Source organism: Planococcus citri, chromosome 3, assembly GCF_950023065.1.
Source record: "Planococcus citri chromosome 3, ihPlaCitr1.1, whole genome shotgun sequence".
NCBI classification, from domain to species: domain Eukaryota; kingdom Metazoa; phylum Arthropoda; class Insecta; order Hemiptera; family Pseudococcidae; genus Planococcus; species Planococcus citri.
The window spans coordinates 44469506-44496399 of record NC_088679.1 but is presented as its reverse complement, the minus strand read 5'-3'; the positions used below and the strand labels follow the sequence as shown (position 1 = coordinate 44496399).

Below are 26894 nucleotides of genomic sequence, written 5' to 3'. Positions count from 1 at the left end.
ATGATGAGACATCCAGCTAAAGTGACACTACTTCGATTTTTCAAAAAACTGATTTTTCAATTTTATTTTTTCCATGGGTTCAAAATTGAATTTTTTGAATTATTTTGATCATAATTGATTTTTTATTTCATCAATTCAACACGAATTCATAACTAACGGTAAAAAAACCGTTCAATAAATAAAAAAAAGGATGTTTTGATGTTTATTGTTTATCCCCAAATTTTAAGAACCCCTTGCGTATCAACTTGGCAACATGGCTTGTCTTGTTTTTCAAAACAACATTCGAGTTGTTCTTTGTTATCGTTTCAATGTCTTTGTGTTTGTTCATTACTACGATTGTGCGATTATTTAATTGTAATTCGTCATTCGTCGTAAATTTATTCGAGTGCTATAGTGTTATCGGACGTGGTACTTTTTTCCTTACTCATTCTGCTAACTAATTAGTTAAATATCTCTTCAGTTTCTTTGTTAATATTTTTGTAATGAGTGTGAACTAAAACGTTCAAAATGTACTTTTATTCGTGTGTGCTGTACGCACTTTTTGTGTTTTCGGCCGTGGACAGTTCGTCTATAAGAAATGATTTCGATTCCGCTTTATTGGGTCCTGAACACTGTTTGGATTCGAGCTACTGGTGTACTAATTTCACCACATCAGTCGAATGCAATGCCGTCAACCATTGTATCCAAGTAGTTTGGCAGAATCAGAAGTCCGTCTACGGCAGCTGTGGAAACTGCGAAGCTGAAATTCAGTCCATTCGCGACTCCATCGACAGTAATTTTACGAAAGGTGCGATGCAAGATTTACTTGAAAATATTTGCGAACTGTCATTTTTAACCTCGGTCTTCCGCAAAACTTGCGAGAATTTGATTGATAAATACGTTGATTCCAATTTCAACGAATTATTAGATTTATTAACTTCGGAAGTAGATCCTACAACAATATGCCATCTTTTGGGATTCTGTTCGTCGACTTCTCTAGAGACTCCGTACGAAGACGATGCCGTCGTACGCTTCGACAATATCGAATTACATTTTCCAGCCAAACTTTTAGATTTACCTGACATGAACACATTTGTTGGTGCTAGTCAATGTACGTGGGGACCTTCGCAATGGTGTGGTAACTTGACATCGGCTCGGGAATGCGACGCGCACAATTACTGTTTCGAGAATGTATGGAAAACCAGCGAATTTCCCGAAGATAACGACTCCGTTTGCCAAATCTGTAAAGATATGGTAAAACAGGCCAGAGATCAATTACAAAGCAACGAAACTCAGCAAGAGTTGAAAGATGTTTTCGAAGGATCGTGTAAATTAATTCCGATCAAAGCAGTCTCCAAAGAATGTATCAATGTAGCTGATCAGTTCATTCCTGAACTCACCGAAATGTTGGTTTCCGCTATGAACCCAACTGCCGTCTGTTCCGTCGCAGGGTTATGTAATAGCGCTCGTATCGATAAATTGATCGCTGCCAATCCTGGTACGAATTCCGAACTCAAGCTTGACTCTTGCGTTAATTGTACTGTGGCTTTTACCAACGTAGAAAAATTTTTGCAACAAAACTCCAAGGTCAACGTTATGAATAGATTGTTGCAAGTATGCGGCGAATTGAGTAGTTTTTCCGATTCGTGCTCGACGCTTCTGGCTAGACATTTCGATGATTTGTATCAATACTTGTTGAATCTGCAACCGTGGAGTGCCTGCCATATGTCTGGAATGTGCGCTTACAAATATCATTTCCATCCTCAGCCCGGTGACGTAGAATTAAATGAAAAAGCTGAACTTATGTTACAACAACAATCTGACGATTTACCTTGCGACTTGTGTAAACAATTGGTGACTCATTTCAGAGACGTTCTCATTGCCAATACTACCGAGGATGAATTTTTACAAGTATTGAAAGGTATGTGCAAACAGACGGGAAAATTCGAAAAAGAATGTACGGATTTGGTCGAAGAGGACTTCAAAATTATCTACGACTTTTTAACAAACGAATTAGATCCGCCTAAAATTTGCGCCGAAGTGAATCTTTGCCCTAGAAAAAACCTCGTCAGCGATATCAATTTAAATCTCATTCAAGATAAATACACTCCCATTATCAACACCCAAGCTGAAATCTTGCCGCAGAAATCGTTCAATTTGAGTAGCTCTACGGAATGCCGTTTGTGCAAATACTTTATTCAAATTCTGCAACGTGAAATCGAAGACCCAACAGTTGAAGCGGACGTGAAATCAGCTCTCGAAAAAGTATGCAAATTGGTCCCGCGTTCGGATGTAGATAAATGTAACAAATTTGTCGAACAGTACTCCGATGTGCTTATCGATCTACTAGCTAAAGAAACCGATCCTGGTATCATCTGCGCTACCATCGACTTCTGCCCTGACGTACGCCTGGTTTCTAAATTCGAATTTTGTCCTCTTTGTCAAACCGCCTTGAATCTAATCCAAAAGGAACTCGAGGATCCTAAAACCGAGCAGCAAATCGAAAATTCTCTCAAGAAAGTCTGCGCTATTGTACCACAAGCCGAAGCCAGACAATGTAACGAATTCATGAGTCAATATTCAGCTTTAGTCATCAGCGTTTTAGCCGAAGAAATCGATCCTTCGTTAGTCTGCCCAGCGTTGAAATTATGTCCAACTTTGAACGCCGTTCAAGATCAATGTCAATCTTGCACCCAAGCCATGAATACGTTAATCAGTCCGCTCAAAGAACGCGATTCTCTTTCCGTGTACAGAGGCTTAAAATCTATGGTGAAATCTGTCCCGAAACATCTAACCGAGACAGCTGTTCAAATACAACTTCAACATTCTAGCGAAATCGTCGATATGATGATGGCCGAATTTACCGCCGAAGAATCCTGTACTTACTTGAAATATTGTAATCAGTACCCTAAATACGACGCTGTAATCGGCGGCGATATTGAAAGCAACGAAATCGAAGCATCGCCTAACGACATCATCTTGAACACCGTCTCGAAACCATCGTGCGAAGTTTGCGAATTATTCGTTAAATTATACGAAAATAAGCTAACCTCCAAGACCACCGAAGAAGAATTGGAGCAATTGATGACTAAATATTGCGATCATTTGACCGATAAAGAGTTACAACAGAATTGCACCGCTATGGTAGATAAATACGTCCCTAAATTCTTCGACTTACTTAAAAAAGACGTAACTCCTAAAGAGCTTTGCCAATTAGCTAAAATCTGTCCGGCTTTCTCGAGTACCAGTTCGTTACAAAAATGCCGTTCTTGCGAAGTCACGTTGGGATCATTACAAGGAGTGCTAGCTGATCCATACATCATGAATTCCGAATTCCTCGAGTTGGATAAAATCTGTTCGTACGTGAGTACTAAAAATCGTAAAGTTTGCGACATGGCCGTGCTTACTTTGGGACGTCAAATCGAAGGACTAGCTTTAGGTATTCCAAGCTGGTACTATTGTTCGAAAGTTCACTTGTGCCCATATAAATCCGAACTGATACAGTTCGAAGATTGTACTGCCGGAGAATCTTTCTGGTGTCGCGGAAATGAAACCGCTATTGCTTGTGATAAATTAGAATATTGTCGTGATAGAGTGTGGAAGTCCGACCAACCTAGTCGTAATTAAGTGATGGTAATATTTTTATGTATTTTTTTTTATTTTTTATTCGACGTTACATATTTTGTATTATAGCGAGGTGTCAACATTTTATTAATATTTAAAAGAGTCGTGTCATAAAATATATGTAACTCGAGTATCTCGTAACGCACCTTTTATGTATAGGAATCAAATTGACTTGGTCTTATTTCGTTTCATTTCAACGTTACCTTAATACGAGAGGCTGCAAATATTTTCTTTATGATATTGGATTCGATTATGTTATAATTGCTGAATTGATTTACTTACCTATCTACCTTACGATATTGTCCACATTTTTATATGTAATTGTGTATTTCGATATTCCCTATTTAACATCGTAAAATTTTACCCCAAGATTATTTTGCACAAACTCTAAACGTTGATATTACCATTATGGTTTCGGATTTAATCTATATGTATCATGATGGTTGAATATGATTCCCGTTTACTTTGATTAGTTTATTTATGTATTTTTAATATGCATGATGTTGTGATGTAGTTTATTCGAATTTTTTTGTATAATATTATTTATCATTTATCGAAAATGTTGCTATTATTAATCTCATTCCTGTAATAAAATTTTGAAATTTGATCATTTTTCATTTTATCGTCTTGCTCTGTGTAATTGGTTTCACGAACGTATCATTTTGAAAATTACTCTTGACTGCGTGAGAGACACAACCGTTCATCTATTTGACGTCTGCGAGTTCGCATAAACAGGAAAAAAACTGAATTATTGCGATGTTTTGCTGACAAAGGAAATCATATATGGTGTTAATTTATGTAGGTATTTGTGGATGAGCATGTAAAATTGGAAGATGAATTACATACATAATTGCTTCGTACTGTACTTTGCAATCACGAATCTCCATGAATCATCTTTGGTTATTGAATTGATAGTTGGTACCTACTGATATGTACAAAGTACCCTCCCGTGTGTGAATTTACTAATAATTTTAAATTGGTTTTGTTTCGAAACTTCGGTCTCGTATAGAAGGGGATTAGCATGAACGTATGTAACATGGTGGATAACTATTCGCCGATTATCAGTACTGAGAAATATCTCTTTGTTATTAGCCTGCTTTTGTTGAATATGGGAATCTATATTATATTTAGCCCTATTATAGCGTTCTTGAAATTACAATGAAACAAAATTGATATCCTGGTTGTTTGTTTGGTTAAGCTTTCGAGGAATCGTTGGGTACCCGTATCCCATGAGTAAAAAGCTACACACGTTAGGTTTATTGCATTGTATTCATGTGGTTGTAGTAAGTAGTATACTGACGACGTTGGTATAATCGTAGTTTACAAAAATAATACAAACGATAAGAGAGTACATTGCTTACTACACTCGTCCTCTATCATATTATGACACTTGAAGTAGGGGCCAGGGAAATGTACAATTTTTTAAAATTGCTTGCTGTATCTTCCCTTTTGGTTCATGTAATAGGCATTGTAATAGGTATTATACTGCGATTAAATAAAGTCTACAAATTTTATCAATTCCGGTGTTATTGCCTACTGGGCGAGTTGAAATGGTCTTTTTATTATGAATTGATATTGGTAATATACAACAGCTTCGTGCACATGCACGTGTTAATAGTTGATGGAAATCAAAAACTATTTATATGAAATTTTATTTCATTATCGGTATACATAAATGTAAGTACAGTAGGTACCTATGTATATGGTAGAATGAAATAGCAAGCGATTGAGTCGAAATACCGCGAATTTTTATCGTACGTTGGTAATCTAGATGTAGATTTACCTGTAGCTGATGACTAGGTAATATTTTATCGTCTACAGAAAAAATGAAAAAGAAACCCTAGGCAAAATTAGTAAGCATATTTCCTTTCGTTTAATTGTTTTTAAAGTGACAATATTACATCAAAAATTGATTAAATATTTTATAAATGTGATAACATTTCGACAATATAAAGGGACATTTTATTTTCTGTGCCAAAATCTACGTATGTCTATATGTACATAGAGGTTTATGTACATACTTACTTAGCATACATACCTATAGAGTTAATGTCATCAAAACTCAAAAGGCATGTTTATCTAATCGAAATTTCCTGTGTATCGTACATTCGTACAGTACATCACGTGGCAAAGGTTGTTCTTATGAAAATATTTAGGAAAAGAAGTAATAAATTGTAATTGTAGACCAGAACAAATTTGACTAAAAATGAAACAATGTTAGAATGAAATTGAAAAATTAAACTAGCAATTATGCTAATGATGCTAATATGCAAATCAAACTAATTAAGTGATATTGTACCCACCCGTGACTTGGCTTTGATAGATAGGTAGATGAACACAGGTAAGCAGGTAATAAACGTGACATACCTAGGTAAGTGTTGCTTCGCTTGGTTCACAAATATTATGTAGGTAAAATTTGCAAATTACCAACTCAAATTCATTAGTTAGTGTGTTTTTTTTCTCTCGAAATTATAAGCCATGTAAAGATCGATCAATATGCAATGAGTAGGTAAGAATACTTTTAATATATTTGTATTGAATGAATACTTCATCGCAATGAGTGTATGAAAATGCATTTATCGAATAAGAAAATGAAAATTTTAGATTTAAAATTTAGAAGCATGTTATTCAACTCATCTTCGATTAGCACTTGATAAATGCACCAAAAATAGGACGAAAACATTGCAGAGCTTGAAAAATACAGATAGAAAAACAGAATAATGTTACTTTGCGACGCAGTACGAGTATACAATATTCATTGTCATCATTCAATGAAACACCTGTGTTTATATATGGCTACGAGCTGTGGTATCCTACAAGGCAGGTAGGTAAAGTAGGCGTACATTCAGCAGTATTAACAACTTCTAAAACGAATTGATTGTATCCATGAACTGAAATCTGATTGGAAATATTTTTTGCTTAATTTGCTCGATGTTATATCATTATCTCAAAAATATAGGTACCTACCTAAATTGTAAATACTTATATCTACACGTTTCCAACAGATTCACTTATTTATATTGACATCGAATTTAAATGAATAATGTGCAAAAAAACGTTCAGTTCATTTTTATTAGAAAGAGCAAAACCTAATCTCTTAAAATTTCACCTATTTTCTGACTCAGTCATTAGATGAGAATTTTAAAAAGAGGACTGGAACATGGAACATCTGAAGTATACTTGGGGATCGTGCATTCGAGAGAAAATTCAGATAGGTACCTAGTTAATATAAAAATAAATAAATAAATATCAAATCTTTGAATTTACTTTGTCGTCGTCGGCAATTTACGAATAGATATACCATACCTAACCAAATTGTACAATAAATTCATCATGAATTTTCCCGTTTATTCATCCGAATTTTACCAACTTACACAGATATCTACGTAAGAAGGAAAATGAATCATGCGATAAACAAACCGGTACCTAACCTAATCAGTTTCTAGATTTTTTATTTCCTGTCGCGAATATAGCAAGTAGAAGTACCGTAAGTACATACATTAAACGTTATAAAAATGTGCAGATATTCAAAATGAAGGTTATTGGTTTTATTGTAACACGAACAACACACGTATAGATCGTATTGAATCTGCTGCGCTAGCACTAAAATATGCGATGTCGAACAGAACTTTTGAGTCATAGATTTATCCAATTATGATGACGGTTGTTGGTTAGCGTATAGGCATAATAAGTTCGAACAAAAATATAAAAATGAGAGATGAATGTACTTATGAACTTGTTCAGACAAAATTTTGGCAAGCAATTAACTGTTTCTTTTTAACAGCTTGTAAACAGTAAACACGCATACAAATTCAAGTGATTCATTTTCATTTCTATATTTATGGTACCTACCTACCTAGTACCTACATACATAAGCGACTGTGCGTGCACGTGTAACTCATTTACTAAAATCAGTACCAAGTAAGATGTTTTTTTTTACAACAGCCTGTGTAATAATTGCAATTTCACATTTTTCAGAATCAATGATGAAATAGATTTTTCCTTCATCACAATTCACAGTACACTTTTTTGGTCGGAAAAATTTCAATAATAATCAGGAAAGATAGTAACCTGATATCTACCTACCTAAGTACCTACACCTAATCCGTTCAAAACGCGCGCTTATCATTGAGTTCAATTTCTTACCATTTGTTTTTTTTTTCGAAGAGGAAATTTTGACATTTTTAAACCAATATAGGACATGATATTTATCAGTACTTTGATGTTTGATTTATCAAATTTTTTTCAGTGTTTATTGGTAAGTGCAAAGTTCATGAGAGGTTAATAACAGTAAACGACAAAAGAAATACATTGTATAACTCAATGACATTATTATAATTTAAATACCTATAAAATGATATAAAATCGAGTATTTGGGAGAAAAAGAATAAATAATATTTTACACGCGTACGAAAATTGATTCACGAGATTGCGAACGTCTTAAAAAACAGTTTTGTTATTATTAACGTTTTTATGGCGTAAGCATTGAATAACAGATGCGTAGCGTTTCATCCAATCAACAAACTCTCGATCTGCCACCATCATTCCTTTCGGGACAATATCATTTGCGGATAACTTGATCCTGAAAATTAAATAAACAATAACAATATTATTCATAAATCTGTCAATAATAAACATAAATAAAACTGTGAACTGTACAAGTTAAGGAAAATGGACTGTTACGACAATAGAATAAAAAAACACGTGTAATTTATTCGCTCTCACCATAATTCTACATTCTTGGAACAATGAGACGCATATTGCTCTACATTTTTCAAATTTGTTTTTGCTTCATGAATGGTTTTTTTCAACTTGTTCAAAAATTCTCTTTGGTCTTCTTTTATTTGCTGTTTTTTGTCGATAAGAGAACCTGTGAACATAAAAACACAAAACCGTTAAAATTATTTTTTCACATATCACTCGCAATTCTTCTTATCGAGTCATTTATCAAAAATGGAGTCGACGCTCGTGATTATACATTCCAACGCAAGGAAATTATATTTTAATCTTATAAACACTGAGAAAAACATTGATTAAGTCATTTACTCATTTAGTCCGCAGAACTCTAATGACGATGAGATAGCGAGTATACTGAAAAATTTTGCTTATCATCAATTCATTATCCATTAAAATGAGTCATAGGGCGAGGTGAACTTCGATACCTATTACCTACCCAACTTATTCATGAATTACGAGTAGGTGTAGGTACACATACAGTAGCTCGAATAGAAAATGAAAAATGATTGCAAATAAAATTTTGTAAATGTACTATTTAATAAAACATTAAAAATTTTAGATTTACTTTCTTTCGTTATTGATATTTTAATGGACTTTGGAAACTGATGAGAAAAACGAATTTAAAAAATGTTGTAAATAGAAATAAACGCTCATCGAATAATAGCACATATCTACATAGAATACAAATTCGTGTACCAGATTTTATGGAAGACTGGTTGAATTGGTTCACCAATGTTTCGTGGAGATTTGCTAAATAAATTAAATAATAACACTGCTCGATGCAAATATTCATGGAAGAATCAGGTAAACTGTTGCATTCGTTTACTTCAGAAAACCTGAAATTATTCAACAGAAAAAAGTGATTAGCTCAATCTTATTTTTACACCCGAAAATTACGTTATTTTTTCGCAGAATCGTGTAGACAATCTGATCATTGATCATCTTGCGATGATTCAAACTTACCAAACATTATTCAAAACCTTCAGTAATTCGAGCTGCTTAAGTCCTAGCAATTCATTGGTTAAACTTTGCGAAGGCAAATCGGCAAAGTGCGCCAATTTTTCCGAATTTTCTTGTTCGATAAAAAGCTCTATTTTTTTAATACAGTAATTCTGGCATTTAATAAACATATTTATTGGTTCGTCGGATAAATGATTGATATGTTTCATAGCGTCTGGCTCCGATAAGCACTGAAATGTACTACACATTAGTTTCATTTCGTGCATGGTCAATTTTTAAAACTATAATTACCGTTTGAGTGTTTATGTCGAAAAAATCGGCGAAAAATTTTGCCTTGTCATCTTCGCACGAGTAATCGACAATTTTATCCGCTTTATTTTTAATTAAATCGAATTCATTGCGAAGATAATTCTCTCTAGTAACCATACACTGTTTTTGGCATTCTGATTCCAACCATATTTTGAAAGTTTCTTTTTGAAAGCCCATGTAGTTATTCTTCAAACATAACACAAAATAAATTTTGCTGAACATGTCTATGCTGATTACATTTGTTGATTACTTACGTCACTTAATACGTTGAATAATTCTAATTTGGCAATCTGTACTTTGTCCCGAAGGGTTTGAAGATTTTTTTCATTGTTTACATTTTTCAAGAAGTATTGGACACAATTTTTCTTCAGTTCGGTTAATTTCGCATCGTTCAACCTGAGTATCAAATGAATTAATTTATTTTGAAAAATTTTAAAAATTTCCACATTATTCAACTTACTAACCACGAGCTTTCTGAGTTTTGCTTGGAGTTGATATAATCTGCTAACTTTATGGAAGAGCTAAGCGTTTCTTTCAGCATATCAATGACAATTTTGTATAAACTGGAAATTGGAATATTCGCATTTAATCGTATAACATCGTTCATCAAACTCGCTTTTTCTTTCAGCAAATCCATCTCTGATAAAATATTTTGATGTTTATTAAAATCGTGAACGTTTTTAAGGCAATCCTTGACAATTTCTACGCGATCTTTAATAACATCCTGAAAAAAAATTGAACATTAAAACGTGGAATCGATATTACATTTGATAAAAAATGTTATAAAATACCCCTTGAGTGTTCTTTTCGGCTTGCCAAAACGAAATCAAATAATTCAAATAGGAATGCATCTCCGATAACTCTTTGATCATTTTTTCTCGTTCGCTCAACTTCAAATCGATCATGATCGAAGTGTGATCGAGCATTTCTTTCTTTTTCACCAACTCCTTACGTTCGAGTTCTAAAAATCAGAATTTGTCAGTTTTACACCTTCAGTTCGTAAAAATTATGTTAAAGGCGATGTAATTACCTTTTTCAGCCACTTTAACTTCAAATGAAGCGATCTCATTTTCGCAAGTTGCAATATTTTGATAACGCTGTCTCAGTTTATCGTGTAGCTCATTGAAGGATTTGAGTTGTTCGAGCTCTTGAAGGGTTTTTGAATTTTTCTACATATGAGAAAAGTTCAGTAAATCAACGAACATGAATTGAAGTACTTATCAAAAAAATAATACCGTTATGAACAGTTTTTTCCTTTTGGTCGTTTTTGACGTATTCAGTTCGTGTAACATCAAGACTTTCCTTATATAACGAACTTCCTTTGATGGAATTACGTGAATCATAACATTGCGCCATATATCCCTCAATTCCGGAGGAGATAATCTGAAATGTAAATGGCCGTGGGTTAATTAGAAAATACGCACAGGCAGAGAGAAAATTCACTTTTCATCCAACCTCTGAAATTCTTCTTCAATCTGCTCAGGAGATAAGTTTTTATCTTGAAATCCGAGAGACAGAAACCAATTTTTCAACTCAGATGCTATGTTTTCAGACATGGTGGATTTCAAGCAAGCACTCAAGTTGAACTTCAAATCTGCGAAAAATTGCAAGTTACATTTTTAGTTAACAGAGTAGTTTCTATATGTATAGATACGAGTAAAAATGCAGTATTTGTTCGACATGTACATCGAATACCTTTGACTATAATGGTAAAAGTCGAATACGAATACTTACATTTTCACACATATTTTTGTTTCATGAATTTCAGTTGATAATGTAATCACAATAACAATGATTATAAGTAAGTAAAAGCTAGACGTATTCTACTTTGAGCAGTTTGAACTTTTTTTCATGTTTCATTCATTTTCTATCAGTGATTCTGAGTCTGTCTCAGAAAAAAAAATTGCCGCGAATTTTTTGTTGATATTTTTCGTTATCAGTTCACTCTTCACAAATCAAGATTTGACAAACTGGATAAAATGCAACGATGAAGCTTCGTGTAGGGAATAGGTCACCAAATTGCAAAAGATTTTGAAAAAGCAAAATAACCAAATTATGAGGACGAAATGTAATTTTAAATATTTTATTACCAACGTCTTTTTGAATTTTCAAAGTATTTTTTTGATTCAGAAAAAAAAATGCGAATGAGAAAGAAAAAATTGAAATTGAAAATTCTGAAGATATTGCGGTTCAACGCAACAGCAACAAAAGCAACATCCACTATCCATTCTACGCCGCAGTCGCAGATTCATACAGCCGGTACAAAAATTGATCGAATTTGTTCAATTTCTTGAATCTTCACTTTAGGAATGTGAAATCATTTTTAATTCTTACTTCTAGTAAATTTAACTGCGCTGTCTATTTTCGAATCACTGCTGCTCGAGATATCTATTGCACCTCACTCCAGGAAAACGATGAATCTTTTTTCGAAGGTGCTCAGTTTATGATATCAGTCACATCCTCACCAAGTTTCGACGAATCCTTCAAGAAACGCTGCATTTTCTTCAGGATGTTGTCTCTGAGTAGATTTTCTGAATTTCAAGAAGATGGTCAGGTTGCCACTTGTGAAGTTGATGGAAAAGTTCGGTATTCTTTGCCCTCTGAGTGCGATTCTGTAATATCTAGATTGATCCCTTTCGTGAGTATAACGTACCTTAATAGAAAAGTATATTCGAACATCTTACTCAGTCTAACTTAACAAACTTTGTCTAGGTTGCAGAACTGCCTAATGTAACATTTTCTGAAGCTTCTATTAATAGTATATCAGCAAAGTACACTTCAGCCAGCCCAAAAGAATTATTTCTTTCAGTAGAAGGCACTAAATGGGATGGAATTAAAACTGCCTGGTAAAGTATTATTCGTATGATTGGTTGATTGCATTTAATTCGTGCAAATATTTATTATTATGTGATGTTCTGCAGGTTCGAACAAGGATTTATTTCAGCACTCCTTGTAACATTAGAAACAAATTTAAAATTTTCTTTCTTCAATAACTTGATTCAGAATGTTACCAAATTGGCTTATAAGTACTCCAATCGAGCTAACGTAGAGGTAAACGAGCAAACTTACGAAAATCCAGTGTTTTTTGACGTAGTATTATTTATTGAATGCTTCGCAGGGAGAAGAAGATATTATTCTGCCAGAATATTGCCTGTGTAAAAATTGGAAGAATGGTTTATTTAGGTATATTCAATGGCATCCACATTGCAGTAAATTTGCTGTTGTCACCGTCAAAGACGATGTTCATATTTACTCAGCTGGTTCAACCATCACATCGGTTCTGAAACATAGAACTCAACAATTCATCACTTGTGTTGCATGGAGGTGTGTATCATCTGCGATTCTTAACGTCGATTCTTTCCTATTTGATATACATATTAATTCTTTTCGATCGTTCTGTCAGGCCCCTTAGCGCGTCAGAATTAGCTGTTGGGTGTTCAAAAGGTGTTTATGTATGGAATATTGAGCCGAACTCAATAGTGACGAAACCATCAATCACATGTGCTACTTTATTATCCAGACCAGGTCATAAATATGTGACTAGTGTATCGTGGAATCAACAAGTAAATTTTTCATTTTCGTTATGATGTTTTGAGAAACCGAATCTCATTCTTTGCGTTTGATTTTAGGGCAATTTATTAGTAAGCGCTTCATTATGCGATCGTGCTATGTATGTATGGGATGTATCGATGGAGAGAGCAGTACCTTTGCAAAAGTACGGTGGTGGTATTCCTGTATTGGTCAAATGGTCGCCTACATCTGAACATATTTTCGCCAGCACTACAAATATTTTATTCCGGTAATACTCGACTTCAATTCGTTTTTCGAACAATACCAATACCAGCACGGAAGATTTTAATGATTAAATTGATTTTTTTTTGTGTAGCATATGGTCAAGTGTATCATGGAGCTCGGAGAATTGGTATACAGGTTCGAATCGAATCAAATGTGCATGTTGGTCATCAGACGGATCGGTGTTATTATTCGCTACCACAGCTGAACCAACTATTTATGCTATAACAGTATCGTCGGCTTTCAATATTTTTGCTGATACTGCGACTGGAAACGGTAACGCAATATGTGTCGCAGATTTAACTAGACAAGAATTATCAAATGGCGAAATGTAAGCTCAATACTTATTTTCATTCATTCTTTCACTGCGCTTTTGTTGAAACGAAATATTTTATCGTAGACTTGGTGGCAATATTATCGATATGGCGTGGGATTCGAGTGGAAAGCTGTTAGCAGTGATATTCAAGGATAGTAATTTAATTCCAGTGTTTAGCACTACCATCTGTTCGAGACCCAAAGTTCTTCAGCTTACTCCTAGGTATGTAGTGTACCTATTCGTGTTCAGCGGTTTTGTTCTAACTTTCTGAATTTGAATTACCTAATTTTTATTATAGATGTTTAATTCGAGGGCGATTGAATGAAATTCCTAACTGTATCGATTTTCAAAAAAATGTCAAATATGGAACCAATTTAACTATTGTAAGTCCTGTTGAATTGAATGTTTTCAATCGAGTATCATATTCGTTTATTGAAAAATTAAAAAAATAATAATATTCTGTTCTAGGCTTGGTCTAGTGGTCGTATTCAATACTTCCCATTTTACACATCGGACGCTATTTTCATTTAATTTCTACCGCAATGATGTATGGTTTCACGTACGTTTGAATATCGAATAATTATATACATATTTTGTTAAATAAAGAATATTTTTTCATTTTATAGAAAACTTTGAAACTTTAATGGCTAACGTTTAGTGCAGCTGAGTATTTGTCGAGCTCTTTTATAATTTATACTCGTGAAAAGAGTTACTCCACCGATTACATTGTTAATCCTTTTTGTTTATTCTACTAGCATTTTTGCCACTCATAATTTGTTTAATGATAATAGTTGTCTCCTTTCATTTCGCATACTTCTTCATGATGTTTTTTTGATGATAATTTTCGTAATTATTCAGCACGAGAGAAAAAAACGGTCAAAGTTTTCAAGTACTGAATACATGTGTTTGACTTTTTGGTCTTTTTGTTTTAAACTGGCCTCGAATTTAGTAAGAATTCATTATTAGGCATGTCGACATTTATACTATAATTTTTTGGTTTGAAATACTCATTTTATCTGATTTAGGTATGTATTAATATATTTGAAGTCTTTGAATGAACCGATACTTCTGGAGTTTCAACAATTTAATTTATGTCATGCTTCTTATGATACGAATACATTCATTTTTATCCATTAATTTTGATCTACATATGTTAGCTGCATTTAAAAAGTTGTGAAGTGAAGAAGCGATGAATTTTATACTTGAAGCTAACTGAATTGTTTCCATACCGAATAAAACTCAGAATTTTAAGTCAATTTATGTAAGACCCTGAAACCATTAACTAATCGTGCGTTAAAACAAATAATAAACTAGATGGCCTGCCTACCTACAATCAAAGAAAATCACTTTCGAGTTGTTATTCATTTGAAGCATTCATTTTAAAATATTGAAGTACAGAACGTTTCGCAGGCACATTTACTTGTCGTTCATTTAAAATTTATATTTCATAATAAATAATTTTTCCAAGACGGACGAATTATTCAAATCATAAAACTTTTTCTTTTCAGCTAATTTGAGACAACTTTCTGATCTAAAGGCTGAATGTCACTTAACTGGCATCAATTATATTCGAAGAAGAGACGTAATTCTGGGATTGGATTTTTGAATGACGAAATATAATTGAATTAAAAATATAAATAATAAAAAACTGCCACTTATTTAGATAAGTTACCGCGAAACGTTCTCGTTTTATATCCATTTTTTTCCTTATACCATTCCCTTAAATTTTCATTTTCCAAGTATTCAAAAAGATTATTAGGTAGTGTAAAAGAAATAATTTATGAATGCTATCATTCATCCTGAAAAATAGGAAAATAACATTTTACGAAAACAACCCCATAATACAAAATATTTACGTGACTAGGATTTTTTTTAAGAAACAGAATTCTCAATCTATTTTAATGAATGATGTTTTGTTTCAAGGCTGAATTGAGATTCGTGATAAATTATCCGAATAAGAATAAGTAGGTAGGGTAGGTAACACATACGAGTTCAAAGAAAAAAACGTGAAATTACTGTTTAGTCTTTTTTCATCGGTGATAGATAATGAGTGAACGAGGGTAGAAATAAGACGTGTATTCGTATCAAATGTGAGCATTCCTACGTATTACCCATCGGATGCCCCCTTCCCCTTTACAGAGAAATATAATTACATTTTTGGAAAACATTGCGCCAAACGAACTTATTTTTAAAATACATAGGTTGGTACCTATTCTCATGTTTTTCATTGCACACAACTTTCTAATTACATTAATTGCGAGGGAATGTTTAGCAATGCTATTAATTGCTAACCCGACTTTATTTTAGAATATTTATGAAAATTTTATGCAAATTTCAAATGTTTTTCCTTGCATAATTCTCTGCAATAGCTGAGATAAAAGATAAAAAGAAGGAGGTAACGTAAAAATTGGGCGCAGAAAAAAGTATTTTCGTATTCGACTCAATATTAGATAGTAGGTGCTTTTAATGACAATAAAGTTTTTAATTTCTTACTATTTTCTTACTTGTTTGGAATTAGTGAGTTCATTATTTGATAGTCCTCAATTCGTTTTATTGCAACGTTGCCGAAAATTCTATTCTAAAGATAAAAAAATTAGAATATTTTCTGCTCCATATCACGCAAGTAGGATGGTTACATTTTTTTAAGTTGAAAAAAATTATTTAAAAAAAATGGATTTCGTACGCAAAAGTTTTATTTTGATCCCCATCGAGAGTGCCTGAGTCAATAAATTGCTAGATTTTTTTTAATCATCATGAATTTCACGTACCTAAAATCATTTTTTATCGGTCTCATAGGGCTACATATTTATGAAATTATCCGAAATTTCATCAGTTTTCGCGATATCCGTTGATTTTTTAGAACTAAGTAAAATGTTTTTATAGCTTGTCGGTTGGGGAAAAAATGATATTGTTGGATCATTTGAAAAGTTTACGTGTTTTATCTACTAAATAGTGAGTAGGTAGGTATAAAATTTCGCAGTTTCTCTGTTTTATTTCCTTATAGACATTCTTGCAATTTCTTAAACTCGTAAAATACGTCGTTAAAGGACAATGTGGTTATAAAGCTGCGATACAACTTGAAAAAACGAACATAAGGAAGGTCCATTTTTTATTCTTTACCCAAAAATATGGTAAATACAATTACACTTTTCCATTAGGCCATATATGTACTTTTAGGTCTATTAAGTCTACGAGGCCTACCCAACTAAAAAAGTTCTGAAGTGTGTGAACTGTGAAAGCATTAGAAACTGAAACATTTAAGTAATTGTATTAAAGAGCTAGGTACACAGTTGCTGTAAATTTTTCTGAAGGTACTGAAAAAAAACAACACTACAACATACGAGTGATATGATTATTTCAAAAATTATTTAGTTTCTTGATCTTTTTTTTTTTAGTTTTTAACATTGTATACTGGTGCAGAAGGCAAGTAACGATTACATTTTCTGTACTTAGAAAATCTTATTAGTAGACTAGGTACTAATAATTCCTTCTTTTTTTTTTGCTTAAACGAGCCAAGTAACTAGGTACCTATTCAAGTATTGTCAACATATTTCTGAAAAAAAGTGATTCAGTGTTGTGAAATTAAAACTACAACTAATGTTCAATGTTCATGCTAGTAACGCTTTGATACTTATTCATTTTCAAAATTTATCGATTCATATATGTTTTTTTCTTTCCTCGCCTTTTAACTGTGTAATGATACCTATACCGATCTAAATTGAGATTATTGGTCTGCTGAGCACGTACGTCGTTTTCAAAAACACATAACTCAAGGAAATTGGCAAAACCATAAAAAATAACTTTTAAGGTGGGTTGACTACTCCGGCTTCCGAGGTGCATTGCGATATAATTTTATCAGAGACCAGTTATCCATTACTAATGTCATCATGCGCTTCTTAGCTACATTAGCCTGATGAATTCAATTTGCAATTTACCTTATGGTTGAATTATAAGACGACGTCTCTTCTCTTCTTAACTTAGTGCTACTCCTTCGAGAATTGTACGCAATTATAAGAATGATAGGTAGCAAATGTCTCTGGACGGTTCATTAAAATTAAATAAATAGAGGTGTAAGTAGGTACATATACCTACGTACCTATCTACACAGTTTGATGAACTCAAAAAATTACCGTGCAGTCATTGAAGCAATTTATTGACATTGTACATTTTAAATTACATATCTAAATTAATTGTTTCAATTACGTATTAGTAATGTTTTTAGATTAATAAACCGCCGTACCTATGTAAATTTAACAATTTTAAGCCATAATTATTCAACAAAGGTAGTCACCTAGCTATTTTATTCTTACTTTGAGAATAGTGTAAAATTTTGAATTTTTAAAAACACATTAGATTGCCATCTTTATCGTTTCCATTTCCTAAGTTCAAAAATTTTCCATTACAAAACGCGTGAAATGAACACGATGTACATAACTTTTCAATTTCGAACACAATAACAGAGCGTTTCTATTTTTAAGACTTCTTTTTTTGCTGAAATGAAACAGTTTCCTTTTGTTTGTATTTACAGGAGCTAATCATTCGAATTAATGATCACAATAGTCGAAAACAAAAACTCGAAAACCTTTTCATAAAGTGTATCCGAGATTCTTTTTTAAAGAAATTGGGGTGACGAAAAACGCGCGGCTTCAAATATACCGCATGCGCCGATTTCATTTTCAAAAGGGTCGCTACATCTTCTAACCTGTGGAGTTCAATAGCTTCAGTTCGGTGTTGTATTCAAGTAACAACATTTGCTCATTTAAGTTTTAAAAATCCGCGCAATTATTTCTCAATTCAAAATGTTAACGTGAATCTCGTTCAGAAAAACTGCTTCAACTCGACTTCATTCTGGATATTTTTTAGAATCAATTTTTTTTTTTTAATATGCTTTCTTTGCCATCGACATCGTCCGAAGAATTAGAAGACTTTCACTGTAAAATTGTGCTCGTTGGAGATTGTAAATGTGGCAAAACAGCGCTCATTCATCAGTTCGTCAATGAAGAATTTTTACAGGTGAGTCAAAAATTCTTACCATACGAATAAAAAGTCCCCTAATTGTGAAAGTTTTTCGATTGAAGAAAAAAAACGAATTTGGAATTGGCACGCTTTATATACCTATCTCGAGTTTTTTCTACACGAATTCTCAAGGAATGAATTTTCTCTATCTACTGTACCTACAGTAGAATGAATATGTTTACAATCAGTTTCGGTGTTCGATTTTGTCAAAATAATGACGATCAAAGTTTACGGGAAAAAATGATTAACATAACTTTTCACATTGAAATATTTTCAGCGTACGATTTGCCCGCAAGATGTTTGCTTGTGAGGGTAATCAAACTTTAAGATTTTTACCAATTATTAGTTTTAGTTTGTGTTATCCCGATGAAAATTTCGTATACTTACTTATAGCTTTATCTACATATTTGATGAGTACAAAATTAATTTCTACCATAAGTTATTGGTATCACCGCGACTTTTGGAAATTTATACAACACTACACACTTCCATTATTGAGAAAGGGAAAACAGTTCTTTTCTGTTCACTTTCTCATTTCGGTTACAAACCACGTTATAAAGTTATAAGGTACCAGGTGTTTTGGTTACTTTCTCAAAGTTTTCAAATCTTTCTTTTTGATGAGTCAGCAAATTTGAACAGTACAAGAGTAAACAGGTTTGTCGAGTTGAATATTTCAAGCATTAAGTAAGAGAAATACAATGGTGTCCCACCTGACATCTGCCGTGATCTTTGAATTTCAGTGTAACTAGACAAAAAAATTTAAAATTTCTAAAAATAGGTACCTAGACATGTAATATTGTAGGTAATTCCACCAAAAGGCAATTAGATACCATTAATAGCTTTCAATTGTAAGGAAAAATTGTTGCAATGAACTTTGTTCATTTATTTACATATGTATATTGTGCTACGCATTCCTTTATCACTTGACTTGTTTTTTTTTAAGTAAGTACTCAAGTAGGTACCTTCAATTTACAAGGTACGTGGGTAAGAACTCGTTTTATCAATGTCTTTTCATTTTCGATGCACTATACTCACCTTTTGTGCTAAAAAACTCAGTCCAACTCATTTTTTATCAAACAATATTTGCCCTTCTGGTATCTATTTCAAAGGACTAGAAATTAAGTCGTTCAGAACAACAACTGATCATTCGTTTTTTGTTTTTCGTTTTTTTTTCCATCCATTTACTTGATCATACAATTTTTTGACTACCTATCTTGACAAGTTTATAACTTCATTATACCTCAATTCTTCATTTCTGAGGTCCATTCCCATGTTTTCCCCAAAAATTTGTACCAGATTTGTGTCCAAGAGAAAGGGGCTTAGTGTTAGTTTAGTAGAATAATTTCTTCGAGATGATTTCTCCAATTTTCTTTACCAGTAGGTAAAAGCACTCGTCACATGAAATTTTCATATTTCTTGAATCACGTTTACACGCACAACCTATACCCAGCTACAGCAGGAGTTTGGAGGGACACCCTGTATACCCCAACAAATCATACGATTTCAAAGGCCGTTTGTAATTAAACAGTGTAACCATTTTTTTTTTTTTTTTTTTTTTTTTTTAATACTCGTTTGTACATATGATTAAATTATTATCATTTCATCAGCAATGTTTAGATGTTTGTCGGAATTCAGTCGTAATCTGTCAAGCCTTGAAATTTTCTTATTTGTTAATTTTTTGTAGAATTTTTATAGGATAGTTATTTCTCAACTCGATAAACTTTTTTAATTTTCAAAGCTTAAACAGCCAGTTCTTCTTCAATCACGACTCCATGGGAAATTTAAAAAAAATGACTTATTTTATCAACTTTTTAACGGCCTATAAAACAAGTTACACCATGTTCAACAAAGTGTAGACTCAACTTACTTACTTATCTGAGTTCTAGAACATCGTTACGTTACGTTTATGCGAGAAAAAAAATAACGTCCGATAATTGAATAACTTTGCTCCTTTAAATTTTGGCATCGGTAAACTTATTTACATTTGCGTCGTTTGAATAGCAGCTATGTAGCAGCTTCATCACAAGATAGTTACGCCATGATTTTAGCTGTAGAATCAAAACCTCCGGTATATAACTATAAGCTGCTTTTATGTGGTATATTTTCTAAATCAGATTTTTCAAATTTTATCAAACATTGAAATGAATTTTCCGCATTTTCGGCGAGAAAATGAAAACGAAACATTGTTCAGCAAACAAGCACGCGTACGCCCGGGGGTATATTTTACATTACTATATAGATATCCCCCGCGTATAACTTACTCGGTTTTTTAATAGCCTGGTATCTCTTCAAAATAGCTATTTTGAAAGAAATCACAAGCGAAGATATGAAATATCCAGCCAAAAATGTTGAGCGTGGAGAAAATTGAAGTATACGGTGTACCATATGCAATATGATATGGAATGTAATATGACAAAATGTAATTTACGTCTGGTCGTGCAACTCGCGACTTTTTCAGTTAATAGGTTTGGTAAATCGTTTATTTGTTTCGCGTAATCGATGGGTGTCTTTTACTGCAGATTATACTCATTCGAATTAAAATAATGTACATTCAAATTATACTTACCTACCTAATGTTGAAAATCGACAAACAGTATAGGTATACTTTGTGTACAAAAAGATTGATTTTTACTTAATTGTTTTCAAATTTTGATAAACTGAAAAAGAAACAGCGAGAGGAAAATGTCAAATAACGTCATTTTTGGACTTGAATCCTTGATGAAATCGAGAGTAACTGTTTGACCGTCACACCTTTTCTTTAAAAGTTATTTGGGTGAAAACATCAAAGAGAACAGGAATAACAGGATGTTGGAAAAAAGAATGAGGTTTTTACCGAGAGAAGGATTCTGGAGAGGGGATGATTAAAATATAGATAAGATAGATGAATAGAGTGCCTACTTACTTTGAAATTTACGAAGAAACTTTTTAAATCAATTTACTAGAGAACTACGTTTTACAATGACAAGAAGTAACTATGTATATAAATCACCTAGATATTTTTATGAGAAGAGTTTCCTCAAAATAGTTGGGAAATTCATGCTGACGTAACATATGGATATTTATTTTTGAAAACGAAAGTGAAGTTACCCCAAGGTAAAAGAGATATTTGAAAAAATATGCCTATCTAATTTAAAATCACAATCATCGCAGTTTTTTTTAAGCAAAATAAATATATGCCAGGCAATAATACATTATCGGATATCCTAAGGGCAATAAAATTTCATTAAATTAATACCTTCGCGCGAATAACATCGACAACACCACCAACGACGTTGTCTTTTCGAGCAACGTTACGGGGTGTAATAAAAATACACCTTTACTGTACAGTACATAGATACAATGCTACACAGGTATCTTTTGTGATACTTACATAAGTATATAGGTACAGGTAGGCCCTAGATGCTAGGTAGCGAGTACGGAACATTTCCGTGAATCAAGCCAGAAGATTTCCGCGTTTAAAACTCGCACTCGTCATTATCTTGTAAATAAGAACGTATTCCATTGTCTTTTATTTTCATTTGTTGAAATTGTTGATTTTCAAGACATTTCCAAATAAGAAAACCAAAGCATGTTATTGATCGTAACAGAGAAGTTGAAAACAGCTTGTAGCATCGTTGGTTGTACTTACAGAAGTTTTCAATTGGTGAAAAATGTTTATGACCTTTTGAAAAGAGGTTTTATAACGGTTAAAGGACCGAATCGTTATATTTTTTTGAATATTTTAATATTCGGTTTATATTATTACTCGCCACCCTTGTGTTAGCAATGAAACCTTTTTCCATTTTTTTTTTCTTTTTCTCTCCGAACACGAAAAAAATACCAAATATCGTTCTTTATTGGGAAAACATTTCTTCGAAAGGCTCTTGTATCATAAATATATAAAATTTATTTCCACGTTCGAGATTACTTGAGCTATGAGCTTGAAACGATTGGTCAAGGTTTGAAAATACGAACTGTGGATTTTCCTACCTTACATTTGTGTTTGGAATCCGCGGCGGTGATTTTTCAGGTTGATTTTTTCTTGCCGTGGACCAGTAGTGCACGTACGTAAGTCCTGTAAATTTGGGTGGTGTTCTAGATATGCCCTTTAGAAATGCAGACTTTTCAACCAGTCTCTAGCCCTTCTCAGACACAAAAAAAAGGTCTGTTTCCCCCCTCCAGTTTTCGATTTTGTCTTATTGCTGAGACATTCCCTAAATGAGCTGGGTGGCTGAAATTATGCATGTACAAATATTTTAATCGCATCCTGATCGTGCTTTTTGGGAATTTTAATCTTTCAACCCCACACCTCTCCTTTTCCATCAGAAAAAAATGTATTTTTAAACATTTTTTTATCATCGCTAAAGCCTTTCATGAACGACTTGAGAACTCGAAACTTCACTACACTTAAGGAGAGCCTTAAATTTGTCTTCTTGGGGTTTTCAGCATTTGAAATTTTGACTGATGGTATATTTTGGGGTTCTCTTTCGATTCCCCTTTGTCTGATTCAAAATTTTTTGTGCAAGTTGGGATACATTTCCTTGTTAGACACCTACTTAATTCCTTCCTACGACTGAAATTTTTCCGTTTACCATAATGAACTTACGATAGGTAGGTTCCTATGTTTTATTGATGAAAAGTGGTTCTTTTTTATGAGAAACCCTACTACATAAATAGGTACCTAACTACCTACCCAGGTTTGTACTTGCACACGAGTCTTATAGGCTTTATTAAGTACTGATAACCGTATCAAATATTTGTATGCTCTTGCATACAAATACAACTCGGCAGCAGTAATAACTTATTATTAATGAGAATGAGCTTACATAGCGGAAGTGTAGGTAGGTAGGTGCGTAGTGAAGAAATTCTCTTTGATTACAACGTTTTCCCTTTATTCTTAATTATCTGAATAGAAACTGATTGTAGTCGTAAAGCTCAAGTCAGCAAGCCTTATTTTATTGTGTTGCGAGTATTTAAAATAGATATTGAGGAATAGAATTTGTCTCGAGTAAAAGTGATTTGAAGGGGGGGGGGGTGTTTACACAGATCGTCCTTATAACTAAGTATGGCACTAGAATATGAAAAATTGAAACGTTCGAGTCAAATAGAAAGAGATGAAAAAATATTTCTCGTTGAAAAATGGAACACTCGTCAACTAATGATGTAATGACAGCTGAACGTTGGTTTCTTCTTCAAAAATGTCCATCATATTGATGAAATGTACGAAGCATTTTATTTTATTTTTTGAAGTGTGGTACTTTTACATTATACATTTCTATCTATACCTTTCTACTTACGTTATCTATCGTCTCTCAAGTCGATAAGATAGGTATCAAGGGGTTGAAAACACATTTGTATAAATAAAAATTATGAAAAAAACAACATCGAATGAAACCCAAATTCATTCAGTTTCGAAGCTAAAGCGATACCTACTGAAAATTAAACACTTTGAACCGTTACTTGATACTTAAGTGATGGGTAGGTGTGCAATGAAGTTAAATTTTCCAAGGTAAATGACGAGGGGTTCAAAATTCATAAAATATTCAAGCAGTCAAGTAGGCAGGTAACTTGATCTCGATTATTCATCGCCTCTAGAGCCGTCTGTAAGTTTTCGCCGTGTAATTTTATTTTATGAATTAGGTATTTTTCGTCTTTGCAATAAGAATTCGTATCTACATTCTTGGTTTTGTTTTTTTAACCATCTCTTACATTCGTGAGTACCTACCTAACATTTCTTCGCTGTAAAATTGGAATCATTCGTTACAAATTAACAAGGAGCTTTGTAGATAGAGATAGGTACCTACCAACTTTAGAACATAGAAAATTTTTCATCATCGTTTAGATTTCTATCTAACGGATACGAGGTGAAGAATACTCGCTACAAGTTTCTTTTCTGTAAAAATTATGGAATTTTAAGTGTTATCGCCACTATACCTAAGTTTATTATCATTCAAAACTAGAAACGAAATCGATAAAAATTTACAGTCGAATAAAACCTCGGATGAATCTGAAATTTAAATTTTCTCATTAAGTGTATCCTTTTATATAAGATTTAAATGAAAATGGAATGAATTTCGATTCGTTGATTTATTTAAATGCAAAAAGCATTCGATTATGAATATTTCATATTTTTTTCAGATGCGTTAAAAAGTTGAAATGATATTAACGTGCAATGCTGCAATATACTCGTACTACGAGTGCTTGACACATCTATGAAAAAACTTTATATTTCCAGAAAATATCTCAAAATTTTATTTAAAATGCTCGTATACCGTACATACACCACATTTTAACAGCTGAATATTCATATAACTTTCTTCACTAACAACATCACGTATCAGCGACGGTTTTATTATCTGAAGGAAAAAAAAACTCTCGCGCATGAAAATTAAGGAAAATTCGCGAATCAAGAGACTATACTGTGTAAATTTACTCGCGTTGAAGAAAAAAACTTTACAAAACGATACCACCTATCGATTGTTATCTTTTAGTTTGGCGACTTTTTTTTAAAGGTGTACCAATCTTTAATTACCGCTGCATGTGAATGAACTCTCACAAAACTATGTTCTATGGAAGTTTTAATCTGCTTTGGAAAATTATACGCTTTGCATTCATCGAGGACTCGAGGTTAACCAGTCACCAGGGAGTTTTCCATTATAATTTATTACAAACCCAACAGAATTATGCATTCTAGGCTTCCAGAGCTATGCTTCATCAGCAATAGAAAAAGTTAATTAAACAATATCAAATGTGGATGTGGAACTTTTTAATTAATATTCACTTTAAGATGGCAATTCTGAAGGAATTTAATTTTTCATTAGCTCAGACACCGCGACGTCTCGACGGAATTACGTAATAACCGCGCGAATTAACGTCAACATCATTTACGATATTGTTTGAATCGTAACTGTTGCAATTCGTGCTTAATTTGATTAAATTTTTGTGTAGAATTTTGCTAGATACCGCATTTTTTTGGCGATTGAGGGTAAAGTGGAGGGTAATTTGCTACTGAAATATAAGAGTGCTATATATACAGGGTGTTCCAGAATAACCTTTCACATTTGTTTTTCTTATTACTCTGAGAGAAAAATGTTTACAAAAATTCTTTTACAACCAAAATGAAGTAGAAACATGCCGTTTTTAGACCATATATTTGAGTTTCCATTAAAAATAAAGTTTTAAAAATTTTTCCATCGAGATATTTTCCATCATTTTTGACACATTCAACCAAACATTTTTTCGAATTATTGAACACTTCTCTTCCAATCAGTCTCAACTCACGATTAATATCACCTAGAAGATGTTTTAGAGTCCTAGATTCATCCTGATACACTTTTAACTTGAGGTAACTCCATAAAAAAAATCATAGGCGGAAAAATCAGGGGATCGAGGTAGCCATTAAATTTCTGTGTTCAACGAAATTATTCAATGACCGAAGTGCTCACGCGCTAAACATATTGTGTTGGTCTCTGAATGATAGGTAGCTCCAACATGTTGTAACCAAGTAAGTAACTATACATACACTATATAATCGTCTGCCTTTCAGTTCAGGAACAAGAAACTCGTTCAACATTTTGCCTTACCCCTCACCGTTACTGTTTCATTAAACACACATGGTCCCACTACACCAAACTTAGCCACGCCCAACCAAACAGTCAACTTGGCGGAGTGTAGAGGTTTCTCGAGTATTATCAACTGATTCTCTGTACACTTGAAGCGCACATTCTGTATATTCACTTCACTGTTTAGTTAAAAATGAGCTTTGTTACTGATGAGTAAAGTAAAGGGGTCCGGGAGTCTTTATTTTTAAAAAAGGACCTCACAGTAAAAGTACACTGTGCAGCCATCTACTTCTCCAGGGCAAAAAATAACTATTGAAACATAATTCGGCATGCTTTGGCTACCTAGAACCGCCTTTACCATTCCCCTAGCTCCTCTTGAACACAGATCAGTGGTTACCAAAATGTGAAAGGTTATTCTGGAACACCCTGTAGGTATTTCATTTAAGTACATTCCGTAAAAGTTCCACCCCCATCTCTTCCCTACTAGGAAAATATTTTGATCCGCAAAAAAAATAATCTACCTAATTTTAAAGAATTTTAAAATTGGAAAAATAATTCGAAATGAATGATTAATTTTGCCTAACCTTACATGAGGGCAAGGGACTCTAATATTCGAAAAA

General features: G+C 33.1%; 4 protein-coding genes and 1 long non-coding RNA gene across 5 annotated transcripts in view; 4 read left to right on the top strand and 1 right to left on the bottom strand.

The window, feature by feature from the left end:
- The first annotated feature begins 307 nt into the window (after window positions 1–307).
- Sap-r (Saposin-related) lies at window positions 308–4210 on the top strand. Its single transcript, XM_065358769.1, has one exon. It carries the CDS (start codon window positions 508–510, stop codon window positions 3604–3606), a length of 3099 nt encoding a protein of 1032 aa, XP_065214841.1. The 5' UTR covers window positions 308–507; the 3' UTR covers window positions 3607–4210.
- Window positions 4211–6104: 1894 nt separating this feature from the next.
- On the top strand, window positions 6105–8904 carry LOC135841084 (uncharacterized). The gene is made up of 2 exons (XR_010557837.1): window positions 6105–7090; window positions 7582–8904. It is a non-coding gene; the product is annotated as an uncharacterized LOC135841084 (long non-coding RNA).
- LOC135841080 (uncharacterized) lies at window positions 7915–11525 on the bottom strand. The gene is made up of 12 exons (XM_065357881.1): window positions 11344–11525; window positions 11065–11203; window positions 10845–10992; window positions 10640–10778; window positions 10401–10570; window positions 10074–10333; window positions 9864–10005; window positions 9592–9795; window positions 9304–9530; window positions 9037–9176; window positions 8329–8473; window positions 7915–8185 (listed from the first exon to the last, which is right to left on the bottom strand). The coding sequence occupies exons 2-12, from the start codon at window positions 11163–11165 to the stop codon at window positions 8044–8046; spliced, it is 1818 nt and encodes a 605-aa protein (XP_065213953.1). The 5' UTR covers window positions 11166–11203; window positions 11344–11525; the 3' UTR covers window positions 7915–8043.
- A 323-nt stretch (window positions 11526–11848) lies between these two features.
- LOC135841081 (aladin-like) lies at window positions 11849–15190 on the top strand. The gene is made up of 10 exons (XM_065357883.1): window positions 11849–12247; window positions 12322–12455; window positions 12531–12660; window positions 12728–12933; window positions 13013–13172; window positions 13239–13408; window positions 13496–13732; window positions 13802–13939; window positions 14016–14100; window positions 14186–15190. The coding sequence occupies exons 1-10, from the start codon at window positions 12053–12055 to the stop codon at window positions 14246–14248; spliced, it is 1518 nt and encodes a 505-aa protein (XP_065213955.1). The 5' UTR covers window positions 11849–12052; the 3' UTR covers window positions 14249–15190.
- A 3237-nt stretch (window positions 15191–18427) lies between these two features.
- The window catches only part of LOC135841083 (ras-like GTP-binding protein rhoA), a 48109-nt gene continuing 39642 nt past the window's right edge, over window positions 18428–26894 (top strand). Inside the window, exon 1 of the mRNA XM_065357885.1 lies at window positions 18428–18730. Within this exon, the coding sequence (XP_065213957.1) occupies window positions 18602–18730 (129 nt within the window). The 5' untranslated portion in view covers window positions 18428–18601. The remainder of the gene's footprint in view (window positions 18731–26894) is intronic.

Bases quoted from the DNA above. Each gene is read 5' to 3' on its own strand.
- LOC135841081 (XM_065357883.1), top strand. From the start codon at position 12,053: ATGATATCAGTCACATCCTCACCAAGTTTCGACGAATCCTTCAAGAAA. The intron at 12,456-12,530 runs GTAAAGTATTAT...GATGTTCTGCAG, and splicing joins GATGGAATTAAAACTGCCTG to GTTCGAACAAGGATTTATTT. The intron at 12,661-12,727 runs GTAAACGAGCAA...AATGCTTCGCAG, and splicing joins CCAATCGAGCTAACGTAGAG to GGAGAAGAAGATATTATTCT.
- LOC135841080 (XM_065357881.1), bottom strand. From the start codon at position 11,165: ATGTCTGAAAACATAGCATCTGAGTTGAAAAATTGGTTTCTGTCTCTC. The intron at 10,993-11,064 runs GTTGGATGAAAA...TTTACATTTCAG, and splicing joins ATTGAAGAAGAATTTCAGAG to ATTATCTCCTCCGGAATTGA. The intron at 9,531-9,591 runs GTAATTATAGTT...AGTACATTTCAG, and splicing joins TCGACATAAACACTCAAACG to TGCTTATCGGAGCCAGACGC.
- Sap-r (XM_065358769.1), top strand. From the start codon at position 508: ATGTACTTTTATTCGTGTGTGCTGTACGCACTTTTTGTGTTTTCGGCC.